The sequence below is a fragment of the Cervus elaphus genome, chromosome 15 (genome assembly GCF_910594005.1).
Source record: "Cervus elaphus chromosome 15, mCerEla1.1, whole genome shotgun sequence".
Taxonomy (NCBI): domain Eukaryota; kingdom Metazoa; phylum Chordata; class Mammalia; order Artiodactyla; family Cervidae; genus Cervus; species Cervus elaphus.
The window spans coordinates 64,934,288-64,947,753 of record NC_057829.1 but is presented as its reverse complement, the minus strand read 5'-3'; the positions used below and the strand labels follow the sequence as shown (position 1 = coordinate 64,947,753).

The following is a 13,466-nucleotide window of genomic DNA, read 5'->3' as shown; positions in this document are numbered from 1 at the left end:
CAGCTATCGCCCACTCCAGGTAAATTTGATTTCCATCTATACATTAGTTTTCCCTCAAACAGCTGCTTTTTATAAGGCAACCTCCCTGTTGCTCTTGGTGTCTGAGAGCTATATAGAAGGTGGCTCTGACTACAAAGAACTCAAAATACTTAGAAGACTCATGAGTGGCCCAATAAAACTGCCACAGCAATATAAACAATTCTAAGCATTTCAATTTTGGTTGAGGAAATTAGTGAAGGTTCATGGCAGAGAGACAAATGAACCTAGCCCTCAAAATATAGGTAATATTTTCTTGTTTAATTTTTAAAAAAATAAATAACCCTTTCATATGGATAAAAAAAGGTTAAGAGATATTAAGGCACAGTGTGCTGAAGAGAATGGTCCTTGCAGTCTAGGCCCTCAGCTCCTCATTTCCCCTTCCCATGGACAATCACTACTAGCTTCAGTCCTTCCTCCCACAGGTATTTTATATACATACAAATAAATATGAATATACCTCTCTCCAATGCTTTAATACTTGTATCTTGGAGATACTCCTATAACTACAATGTGCAGAACCTTTTTATTTTTTGAAATATCTGAGTAGTTGTAGTGACTATCAGATGAAGTACTATATATTAAGCCCCCAGAACCATGTCTGGCACACAGTAAAAATACGTAAGTATAGGTAGCTCCACTCAAATGAACAGTGCTTCAAGAAGTGAGACAGATAAGATTTTGATAAGCAGACACTGAGGATGGAGGTGAGGGACTTGCATGAGGAAGATCCAATGCAACAATGGCTAATGTGAAGGAAGAGCAAGAGAGTCAATCTGGTTAGAACAAAAGGGTGAACAAAATAGAAAACAGAAAAAAAAAAAATAGAAAACAGGTCAGAATCAATTGTCGAGTCTTAAATACAGGTGTAAAGGTTTAAAAGTGGAGAAGAAAATTTTCATAAAAGGAAGCCTGTAACAGTGAAAAGAATAAGTATATTAAAGGTGGGACGCTCCCAGGAGGAAGATTTTTGCCATGCTAGACATGAGAGGAGGATCTGAATAAGGCTGATGCTAGGAATGAAAAGGAAAGAATAGCTGTGAGATAGGTACAGGAAGAGAACACAGGGATGTGAGGCAATTAATGGAATGTAGAATAGAAAGGGGTTAGTACTAAGTCTGTATATCCTGCAGACTAATGCTAAAGAACTGTTACTTGGATCCTTTAATGTCTTACTCTCCCTATCTGAATATGTACTCTAACAACCTTCAAATCTACTATCTGGATGCATATTTCTGAATATGCATACACATAACAGCAAAAATAGATAGGCTGCACATGAGTCCTAGCAAGAGAAGAGTGAGTTGTGATCATATCTCAACAGGATTTAGTCTTGTGCTCCACGCTGTTTAAACAGATATTTCATTATGCTTCATTCGTTCCTTCACCAGCTCACTCTTGCTCATCTGTGTTCATCTTTGCCTACCACTATACAGCAACAGTAACTTATAGCCACCACCTCCTGACTGCAGTCACCAAACCTGACTGAGGCAACTCTTCAGTTGGTAAATACTCAATCAGAAAAACTATTATTGGCATTTATTATGTCTTAATGAAATCATTTTATCTTTACTTCATTATATTCACTATAGTACCTGTTCACTATAGTGAAGAGAAAAAATTCAAATCTGTTACATACATACAAAATCACCACATACTACTCAGTTCATTAAATGTTAAATAATAAAATAGTATTAACTTTCTAAATATAGGTATATTTGAGTATTTTGGTCAAATATAGGTATTTGAGTATTTTTTGGGGGGGAAATATTGGGGTTTTTAAATGGTCTGATAAAGCATTATGTTTTCTATTTAAAGTGACAGAATACAGTCTTCATATGAAAATTTGCTATCTAACATATTTTCAGATACAGGTTACATCTAAGCAACAAAGAGAAATCCTGTATGCGGTGGAAAGAGATGGAGAGATGAAGATTTTGGTTCTGGATATACCAAATAACAAAAATTTGCATTAAAAAAAAATAAAGATGAGTATATTTTCATAAAGTTTAAGAACTGTTTTTCCTTTTCTATTTACTTCCTTTGCCCATTTTTCTAATAGTTATTGAACTTTTTCTTATTAATTTGAAATTAAGCCTTTATCCGTGACCAGAGTTCCATTCATAGCTGACAATTATACAATGCAGGGGTTGGAGCACCCACCCACCACAAAGTCTAAAATCCTTGTATTAGGTATAATTGGCCCTGTATACATCTGCAGATTTAATCAACTGATGATCGTATAGTACTGCAGACTCTTCAACAACCTGGGTTTGAACAGCACAGGTCTACCTAAAAGTGGGTTTTTAAAACTAGTAAATAATACAGTACTATTATGATATACATATTCTCCCTTTCACCCCTCAATTTTCTTTTGACTTTTGTTTATGGTGATTACTGTCATAGAGATTTTTCTTTAAAAAAGTGGTCAAATATGTTCACTTCAGTCACTCAGTTGTGTCTGACTCCTGGCGACCCCATGAATCGCAGCACGCCAGGCCTCCCTGTCCATCACCAACTCCCGAAGATTACTCAAACTCATGTCCAACGAATCGGTGATGCCATCCAGCCATCACATCCTCTATCGTCCTCTTCTCCTCCTGCCCCCAACCCCTCTCAGCACCAGGGTCTTTTCCAACGAGTTAACTCTTCACAAGAGGTGGCCAAAGTATTGGAGTTTCAGCCTCAGCATCAGTCCTTCCAATGAATAGTCAGGGCTGATTTCTTTTAGGATTGACTGGTTTGATATCCTTGCAGTTCAAGGGACTCACTACAGTTCCACTGTATTTAACATATTTGACTGAAACAGTGGAAACAGTCAAATATGTTGAATATCTCCTCTTATGGATTTTGCACGTTCAAACAAAATCATCTTCCCTTCCTCTAGGATTATTTAAAAGTTCTTCTATTACTTTGTGATTTCATTATATACACTTAAATCTTTACTGTATCAGTTTGAAGTACGGAAACATTTTTTTTTTCCTAGAAAGCCACCTCATTTCCCAAATAATGGGTAATATCAGATACTGAATAGCTCACCCTTTCCTTATTTTTTGAAACACTATCTTTAGCATTTACCAAGTATTTGTTTCTTTTCCGGTTTATTTTCTTCCACTGATGGGAGCTTTGAATCTCTATACCTGTCCCATGTTATTATCTGCTAAGGTCAGTCCTGCCTCATAATTTCTCAAAACTTTCCTGGGTATTATTTTTTCTATATGACTTTAGAATCACTTGTAGAGTCCCAATTCCCCTTGTCTCAACAAAAACCTGACTGGCATTTCTTTAATTTTGCTGAAGTATAGTTGATTTACACTGTTGTGTTGGTTTTAATTTTTAATTAAGATCTCACCAAGTTCACAGTTTACCTTAGGGGGAGCTCTAATGTATTTATGATGAATTTTCCTACTGTTCTTTTTTGTTCTTTAGTAATCTTACACACATATACACTACTTCTATTTAAGCTTATTCCTAGGTATTTAACATATTTTTCTTTCTTACTATTGTAAATTAAGTATATCTTTTAATTATATATCCATAGGTTATATCTATATATCCTATATATCCAAAGGTTAGTAACTTCTCTTTAACATTGTACCCTGGCATCCATACCAGATTTTCTTACTAGTTTGTCATTGCTTTTCAGTTGACTCTTAGGCTTCTATGTATATACATTTAAATCATCTTTTCTGCAAACAGTGAATCTTTCACCATTTCCAATCTTTTTATCTTTTTTTTTCTTATTTAATTATTTTGACTTATTGTGTTTGAGTTTTCCTCTCCCCAGGCTTCAAGGCTGAATTCCTTCTTCCTTTTGGTTTCTGCCCTCTAAGGTTGGTCCAGAGACTTGTGTAAGCTTCCTATAGGGTGAGATCTGTGCTGAGTTTTGGTTTGTTTGTTTCTCCTCTGATGAGTGAGGTGGTAATCCTGTCTGCTGATTGGGTTTGTATATTTGTTTTGTTTGTTGTTTAGATGAGGCATCCTGCACACTGGTGGTAGGGTGATGCTAGGTCTTCTATTCCAGTGGTTTCCTTTCTGTGAGTTCTCACTATTTAATACCTCCTAGGGTTAGTTTTCTGGTAGTCTAGGGTCTTGGAGTCAGTGCTCCCACTCCAAAGCCTCAGGGCTTGATCTCGAGTTTTGGGTGGGGGCCTGTATATTCTTTTCTGCTGGTCAGGTACTCCTGTCCGCTCTTGATGTTTGGCACGCACTTCTGTGTCTGAAGGTGTATTCCTGATGTATCTGTGGAGAGAGATGTACTCAATGTCCACCTACTCCTCTGCCATCTTGTTCTCCCCCTGAATTAAACAATTTTTTCCACGGAGAATAGAGAAAGCGTTTGTATGAAGTAGTTCAGAATTTTTCCAAGGGGAGCTGATGGAGAAAGTTCCTTTTCTTCTTATAGCTCATGGACTCCACTACACAGAAGAGCCTTGCTGGTGTGGGCAAGCAGCTAGGCCTGCAGTTCCTTCAGTTCCCACATCTTCCCTTCAGCCTCTCCAAAGTCCTGGGCCTCTCCATGTATTTTACTTGATGAGTTCAGATACAAAAATGATCAGGTAGATGGAACCACGTGAAGAGCTTCTCTCTGTAGGCAGCCCTGTTCTGGGGCAGAGGGCGTGCCTTCGGGCCGGCTCACAGGAGGGTGGCTGGGGTGGGGCTGGGGGTAAGCCAGAAGCAACCAAGCCTGAAGCAACTGAGGTGACTGAGCAGAAGTAGCTACTCATGGCCTAATTGTTTTGGCCAGTAACCCCCAAATAGTCATAAATAACAATGCATAGTCTCATAAAAAAAATTTTTTTTTTAATTTAAAAATGTTTCCATTTTTTCCCTGTTAAATATGATGATGGCATTTAGATTTAGATGTTAAGAATGTCTCTCATTCAAGATCCATTTCAACTTTGAGAGATTTTTAAAAAATCAAGAATGAATACTGAATTTATCAAATGAATTTTAACTGTTGTTATATAAATCGTTTAAAAGATCATTTTTGGAGTTAATAGCAAAAAGAACACTTACACTAGATTGTCTTCATTAAAGTCCGGCTGAAGATTCTCCAGAGGAAATAAAGATCTAAAATCAATTCCCATATTGAAAAACACAGCAGCTATATCAGACAATGATGGAATCCAGGGCCAAATTGGTGAATCACTGAAGGTATCTAGTTAACAGAAGAAAATATTTTATCCCAAATCCTGGGTTCACAAACCCTCGGTTTTAAGATGATAGTTTGCATGTGAAACATGGATTATTACCATGATTTCACAGAAATGGCAGCTGGTAATAACTACATAGTTATTTAGAATAATCATATAGGAATTATAGATTTTTCTTTTTTTTATAAGGAACTATAGATTTTCAAATAAATATGAAGGAAATGACATTTATGAACAAAATCTGTTGAGTGATGGATGATAAAAAGGTATAACATAGGAAGAACATTTTGAGAAGACTGGAAAACAACAGTAAGAAACCAAATACTGCTAACACAAAGATTTTATCATGTACAGGGTCTATGCAGTCGCAAGTCTTACAGGTAAATCATAATGCTTGTTTCATTATAAGGGATCCCAAAGGTGAGAATGCAACTGTCATACTCTTACAGTGGATACTTTCAATCTTCTCAGGCATAATCAGTACAATACTGTTGCTCACCAAAAAGCCATCAAAGTTAATTGGCTAATTAAATAATAAACTATTTCTCTTTACCCAGCACAGTAGGCCATGACTTGGTAAAAATTAGGTAACGGCTGCCACTTGTAAGATCTTATACCCCTTTTCTCAATGCAACTAGAATGCACTCTCTTTATTAGAGTTTCATTTTATTATTAAAGACTTTATATTAAAAATAATTTTTTAGTCTATATTTCCAAATATCCTAACGTTCAGTAATATGAAAGAGATCATGTAGAAAGCAACCAAAAATTCATGCTACTAATCACAGTAAATTTGTATACTCACCATTTCTTATTGTTATTTCCATTAATGTACTTAGAATCTGCATAGATACAATACAGTCTGTATGAACTGACATCATCTGTTCAAAGTAGATAAAGCGTATTGAGAGAGAAGAAAGAACAAAGAGGGTCAGAGAGATTAACATACTCCACCCAACATAATATATGAGTTGGAATTTAAACACATATCTGATTCATAAGTCAGAGCCCTTTCCATTCTAACATGCTGCTTTTTCTTTTTTTACAACTTTCACTTATAATTAGACAAATATAATATTTAAAGTGATCAAAAGTACATTTCTAGTTCATATCATACCATGAAACCAAAAGACCATAAAGGAGAAGGCTACTAAGCTGATCGTCACATCATGGGCAAAAATCAAATCACGAACTAGTAAAAAACATTCTATAAATATACAAATTAATATGTCAATGTGAATTTTTAAAAGCTACTCAATATCACTAATAATCAAAGAAACGCAAAAAAAAAAAAAGACGTATCATTAGTTGACTTCAGGATTGGTAAAAATCAGGAGTTGTGATAATTAATACTCAGTGTTCACAAGAGTACTAGGAAAGAGGTAGTATGCCCAATGTGAGTGTCATTTGGTAAAAACTGTAAAGGCTATTTGGTAATGTTTATGCAAAGTCATTGTCCTTATACTTTGATCTACTCAGGCTTTTTTATGTACAAAAATTAACATACGGAAGCATATAATTAGTGTAATTTCTACAAGACAACTTTTGGGAATAAAATCTCAAGTTTAACAGACATTAAAAAAACCATAACGTATCGAAAATTATTTTAAAGTGGTTTTGTAGAGGACACATATCATGCTTCTATTTCGTTTTGGAACCACAGATTATATTAAATTTAAATCTAAAATGTAAGAATGAATAGCCTAAACTCCGGTTTCAGCCAGGCATATAACTTGTGTCATTTCAAAATCAACCTATGTGAAAAGAAGTCTCTGCTATGATGTTTGAGTCATTACACTCTGCCAGCAGGGGCAGAATCATTCAAAGGCCTCCTGGTTACAGGACAAGTTCTAGATAAACAACCTTTTTGTAGGGGGTGATGAACTTTAAGGTGGGTAATACAGTGAAAGTGAAAGCTCTCAGTTGTGTCTGACTCTTTGCGACCCCTTGGAATTCTCCAGGCCAGAATACAGGAGTGGGTAGCCATTCCCTTTTCCAGGGGATCTTCCCAACCCAGGTCCTCCCACATTGCAGGCGGATTCTTTACCAGATGAGCCACCAGGAAAGCCTGGTGGCAATATAGAACTTGGAGATAAACAAGTAGAGAGATATATATATAAAAAACAATCTAATGTCTGTCAATTGAGATTGGGTTAAATAAATCAATCATGATATAGCACTACAAAGCAATACTTATAAAGCGATTAATAAGAATGATAACATGTCTGTATCAAGATGAAAATAACTCAATAATTTATAGTTATCTGAAAAAAAAAAAACTTATAAAACAGCCCATATTCTGTTCACATTGTCTTTCTGGTCAACTACACTTAGACACATGATAAGACCATGAAGAGGCAAACATTTCAATTACTTTAACAATTCAATTTCAAACTATTAGGATTATAGGATTAAAATGAATTCTGAAAAAAAAAAAAATGAATTCTGACACATTTTCTGGGGGGAAAAAAAAAAATATATATATATATATATAAGTTGGTAAGTCTCTCCATCATGAAAAACAGACTTGGAATTGAAAAGAAGAAATGAGACAAAGTGTCTTACATGGAAAAAAGCACAAATGATTATTAGTTTGCTTTTCAAAGAATAAATATGAAAAAAAGTATAAAAAACTGCTTACATGAAGGTATGTTTGTAGGTCATTATTAGGGTTTTAAAGGCTGTAACGATGGGCCCACATCAACATGATGAAAACACAGATGAATGCAAAGTCTTACTTGTAAGTTTAAGAAAAAATATATTACAGAGAATAATGGAATCCTGGCCTGACAACAAATGAGGTTATGAATTGTTATAAATATCTGGGGGCAGGGGTTGATGGGTAGAGTCTTGCTGGAAACTGCTGGCAATAAAGATCTTATATGGAGCACTTGTTCATTATTGGGGAGAACAAAGAACAATTTAGGAGAGAAAGTGACAAGCTAAAGGTCATTCAGAAGGATGACCGGTAAAGGGACTTGAGAATGTTTAGTGTGGGAAGTGATGAGTCATGATAGTTGTTTAAAATAACTGAAGGACTGTTAGATGAGGTATATTGTGGGGAGCTACAGAAAAGATAATTAATACTAGATAAAAAATATTTGGAGGCAAATTTTGATTTAATTAGGATTGTTTAAAAAACAAACAAAAAAAATCACTGGAATCCAAGAAGTGAGCAACTCACCACAGGAAGCAAATGTTCCTGCCCCATAGTCTGTCCCACCTGTTATTCTCTCTGCCTAGAATGTTCTTCTCTCATTTATCATTTGACATATCTATTAATATAAACGTATACACATTTACGGTCTTTCTCCTCTATACTAGAACAAGGGTTTCAAGAAATCAGAAAGGTTTTTTATTACTGCTCTCTCCAGTACCTGGCACAGCTGGCACTCAAATATGCCAGCTATATGAAAAATGAATGAGAAACTATACTGGAGTATCTGGTTCTTGCCAAATATGAGATTTTTTGAAATGCAATCTTAAAAGTCCAAAATAGAAACTGCATGTTTCCCTTACTTCTCGCTTCATACATATAGTAGTTCTCTGATACCACCGATATTTATGAAGTTACCATGTGGATATCACAAAATTAAGGTAATTATTTAAGTGGATTTAAAAGTTAAATATGGAACTTCCCTGGTGGTGTAGTGGATAAGAATCCACCTAACAATGCAGGAGACAAGGGTCCGATCCCTGGTCCAGGAAGATCCCACTCACCGTGGAGCAACTAAGCCTGTGCATTCACAACTACTGAGCCTGTGCTCCAGACCCCACGACCCACAAATACTGAAGCCTGTGCACCCTAAAGCCTGTGCCCCTCAAAAAGAGAAGCCCTCGCACTTCAAGAAGAGTAGCCCCCACTCACCACAACTAGAGAAAGCCCACACAGCAACAAAAACCAGTGCAGCCAAAAATAAAATAAATTTAAAAGTTAAATATGAACAGGGGAGAGAAATAGTTGGATTTGCACCTCGCCAAATATGACTGGGGGGAATATTAGCATACAATTCAAATCCTAACAATGTATGGAGCTGCTGGCATAAAAATAGGGGGAAAAGGAGAAAAACTCCAGGTACATAAGCATTAGAAGACCTTTTCTAAAGTGAACTACAATAGTGATTTACCAGTGTGATGAAATGTCTTTAGGCGCAACTAGCAGTACTGCCTATCCTGCACACGGTCTACATTGGCATTTCTTTGGCAAACCTTTTCCTTAAATTTGTATTTGTTTATTGGCTGCACTGGGTCTTCGTTGCTGCATGCAGGACTTTCTCTAGTTGTGGCGAGCAAGGGCTACTCTTTGTTGTGGTGCTTGGATTTCGCTGGCTTCTCTCGTTGCAGAGCACAGGCTCTAGGAACTTGGGCTTCAGTATCTGCACCACACCTGGGCTCAGCAGCTGAGGCGTACAGGCTCTATGGCATGTGGGCTCCAGCAGTTGTGGCACAAGGGTTTAGCTGCTCTGCAGCATGTGCAATCTTCCCAGACCAGGGATCCGAACCCATGTCCCCTGCACTGGCAAGTGGATTCTCATCCACTATACCACCCGGGAAGTCCTGGTAACCTCTTTATATCAGTCTTTCTGCTTCATTTTAACCCACTAAAATCATGGGTTTGATACACTGAATTTTTTTTTTCTTTAGCAATATGCAAGTAAGATTATATTTTAAAAGTTTACTTTTGACTGAAAAGTACAGCAAGAGACGATGTCTCAAAAACATTTCTCTTACCCGAAATAGCCACTTCAACACAGGTACAGGACACTGGACATAGTGATAAGCCGAGGTAAGGAAGCCTTGTGTTGTCAAAAAAATTTGATCTGTTTTTCCTGATCTGAAAAAATACAGTGAAATCAATATGACTGCTATATTCATGGCAAGAAACTTGTACCACCACATTTGACATCAGGGAAATGAACAAGCAAACCATTGCAGTCCATGGAGATGGACTCTGCCCTAATGTCGATAGGTTATTCATTAAAAAATTCAATCAATGGCCTCACACTGAACCAACCTGTTGGCCTGGCTCCAGATTTATCTGGTGGATGAATCTACATTAGCTGGCAGTGTTAAAGAGCCTATCAAGTCTCAGAACACTGTCTGCTTTTGCCAGCCTGGGTTTGTACTTCCAAAAAGTTCAGCACCAGAATTAGTGCTCTCTCTCTTTGGGTCTGAACAACCATGCAACGAGAGAAATTAGACTAGTCTGGGTATTGTGGCAGAGACTGTCAGCTGCCTCTTCTGACATCTATTTATGTCCTTCCTCTTGGTAAATGAATTCTGGGGGTTTTAGCTGGGCACACTGGCTGCCTGAAATAAAAATCACTCCTAGGCTTCCTTGTCACTAGGTGTGGCCATGTTGACCAACTTCTACCCAACTAACCCTAAGTTAAAGTGTTGTGTGGGGCTTCTGGGAATTTAGTGTAAAGGCTGGAGCTCCAGTAGTGCCTGAAGCAACCAAGTGCTAAAGATGGTGAAGAAGAAAGACTATATTTCTCATGTAAGCTCTTGTTATTACACTGCTTCCTGTAATTAAATAATAAACACAAAGAGCAACAGTAATAAGATGACTAAGAAACGGGATAAGTCATAATAGAAATTAACCTTTCAGAAGAAGTCCATCAAGTCAGTAATCTTTTAATTCTTATATAGGAAAAAGTAAAATGTCTATTTGCCTACTTACTTAAGAATAAGCTTTTCTACAGCACTTTGTCCGATAAAACCAGAGTCTCTCAAATCCAAAGTATACTGACTGAAAATTTTTCCAGAATTAAGGAAATTAAATATTTCTTCGCCTGGATGATGATCAGGAATAGCATCGATTGTAATTGAAAATTTCTTTAGAAATTCTCTGGGAAAAAAGAAAAAAAAAAAAGAAGTAGTTATTGAGTACTGAACAGTTATACTGCATATAGTTTTGTATTTAAAAACTGGGTGCAAAAAACCCTTCTCTTAGGACCACTATTAACCCTAGATTAGAAGGCGAACATGAGAACACATGTTCTGCCCCTCCCACCTTTTGCTAGTAGTTAATAGTGCAAAGCCACTAAATGTGTCTGTGCAAAAGGAAAAACTAGGAAGAAAGACAAAGAAATGTAACTTAGCCTTAACATTTGCCTTTCAAGTCCACCCCAGATGGATTAAGAACCCACCATATATTATTCATAAAGTAAACCACCACCTATGGTCCATTTATTTTATGAAAAACAAAATTTTAAATGTATTTTTAATAGAGTGTATTTATGAAAAACATTACCTGAGTGCTTTTTCCTCTGAATGATTTACTTATCTAGTTTTACTGAGGTATAAAAAACATACAGCATGGTATAAGTTTAAAATATACAGCATAAAGATGTGACTTACATACATCTTGAAATGATTATCACAAGTTTAGTGAACATCCACCATCTTCACTACAACATACAACAGTGTTCACCTTATTTCTCACGTTGTACATTACATCCCTAGTACTTATTTATCTTATAATTGGAAGTTTGTACCTTATGATCACCTTCATCCAATCCCTCCCTCCTCTGAACCCTCTGCCTCTGGTAATCACAAATCTGATCATTTTCTGTGGTTTGTTTTGAAGTAAAACTGACCTACAACACTGCTACTTCCTGTTACACAACATAGTGACTTTGTACTTCTATACATCTCAAAATGATCACCATGACGAGTCTAGTCATGCACCACCATTTCTAGCTGTTTACTAATTCCCCACATACCTGTGCTCTTCTAAGAGGCCATCTTCATCATCAGTACTGTCGTGATCACCAATTCTGATTGGGGATTTAATGCCTCGGCCCTGCCTGATGTCTTCCTGTAGTTGCTTTTGCAGTTCATCTAGCCTGAGAATCAAAAGAACGTTATAATAAATGGCTTAACCTAAAAATAAAAAATCTTTAGTTTATGTCTAAAAGCAGTACCTACAAAAACTCATTAACAGACTTGACTATTTCTTTATGGCTAGGACTTTAACAGGGCTTCCTGGATGGCTCAGTGGGTAAAGAATCCGCTTGCCAACGCAGGAGACACAACAGACCAGAGTTCAATCCTGGGTCAAGAAGATTCCCTGTAGAAGGAAATGGCAACCCAGGTAGTCCAGTATTCTTGCCTGGGAAATTCCATGGACCAAGGAGCCTGATGGGCTACAGTCCATGGGGTCAAAAAGAGTTGGACACGACTAAGCACGCACCCATACAGGATTTCAGCAATGATGTCCAAATCATTTAGAGAAAGAAGAAAAAAATCACAAAGAATGAAAACTACTGACTTGATTACCCCTTCTAGTCTTAAATGCTCCTTTGACTTCCAGTTAACTAGGCTTTCAGGAAGCAGTAGTCTTTACCATTGTCACTGTCATGATCACAACACTCAACACTTACTAAGCAGCTACTATGACACTGTCCTAAGGACTTTATTAACTCTTAACCCTCACAACAACCCCAGGAAGTAGTTTATTATTATCCATTTTATACAACAAGGAAACAGATATAGAAAAGCTAACTTGCTCAAGCTCACAATGTAAAGGAGCTGGGATTCAACTAGAGAGGCCAGTTCTGGAGTCCTTGCTCAGAGTGCTTGCCAAGATTAAGTTATTTTAACCAAGGTCCTTATTCCTAGCTCCAGCCCCACAGTATATGAGAAAATGCACCGCTTTATCACTACAGGAGAATCATTAGATCAAACCAGAATCTCTCCCCTTGGTCTGTGAATGTTCAATTTTAAATGAGAAAACTTCAGATTTGACCTCAGAAATCACATGAAATCATGAAACTTTAAAAGAATTTTATAGTAGACAGGAATTCCCTGGTGGTCCAGTGGCTACAAATCCATGCTTCCACTGCAGGAGGCACCAATTCAACCTCTGGTTGGGCAATTAAGATCCTACATGCTGTGCAATGCACACCACTCCTTCATCAAAAGACTTTTACAGTAGAGACAAATTTATTTCTCTGTTAAACTCAGAAAGGGGAATAGTACTTACTTACTAATTGTCTGTAATTCCTATACTTAGGTACTTGGAGACACATCTATACCAACTTCAGGCCAGTTGAGGTTTTAGTGAAGTTCTCTGAGTTATTTTTAAGGATAGTCTTTGAATTAATAAGGAATATTAATTTTTCCCTCTAATAAGCAAAAGCAGTTTGCAACTAGTTACATAAATTTCATTAGGGTTATTATAATTTTCAAACTTTTTGATTTCTGTATATGTGTGGGTGGTGGTGGCTATCAGTCATAATTCTAAACTTCTTTCTCAAAAGAGTAACT

The 13,466-nt window shown here is 36.8% G+C and overlaps 1 protein-coding gene across 4 annotated transcripts in view; it reads right to left on the bottom strand.

Moving 5' to 3' along the window:
- The window catches only part of SLF2 (SMC5-SMC6 complex localization factor 2), a 41,495-nt gene that overhangs the window by 15,223 nt on the left and 12,806 nt on the right, over window positions 1–13,466 (bottom strand). For all 4 annotated transcript variants that reach the window (XM_043925493.1, XM_043925494.1, XM_043925495.1 and 1 more), the window contains 5 exons: window positions 11,921–12,043; window positions 10,876–11,043; window positions 9,924–10,026; window positions 5,998–6,073; window positions 5,056–5,197 (listed from right to left, as the gene is read on the bottom strand). In XM_043925493.1, coding sequence (XP_043781428.1) covers window positions 5,056–5,197; window positions 5,998–6,073; window positions 9,924–10,026; window positions 10,876–11,043; window positions 11,921–12,043 — 612 coding nt within the window. The remainder of the gene's footprint in view (window positions 1–5,055; window positions 5,198–5,997; window positions 6,074–9,923; window positions 10,027–10,875; window positions 11,044–11,920; window positions 12,044–13,466) is intronic.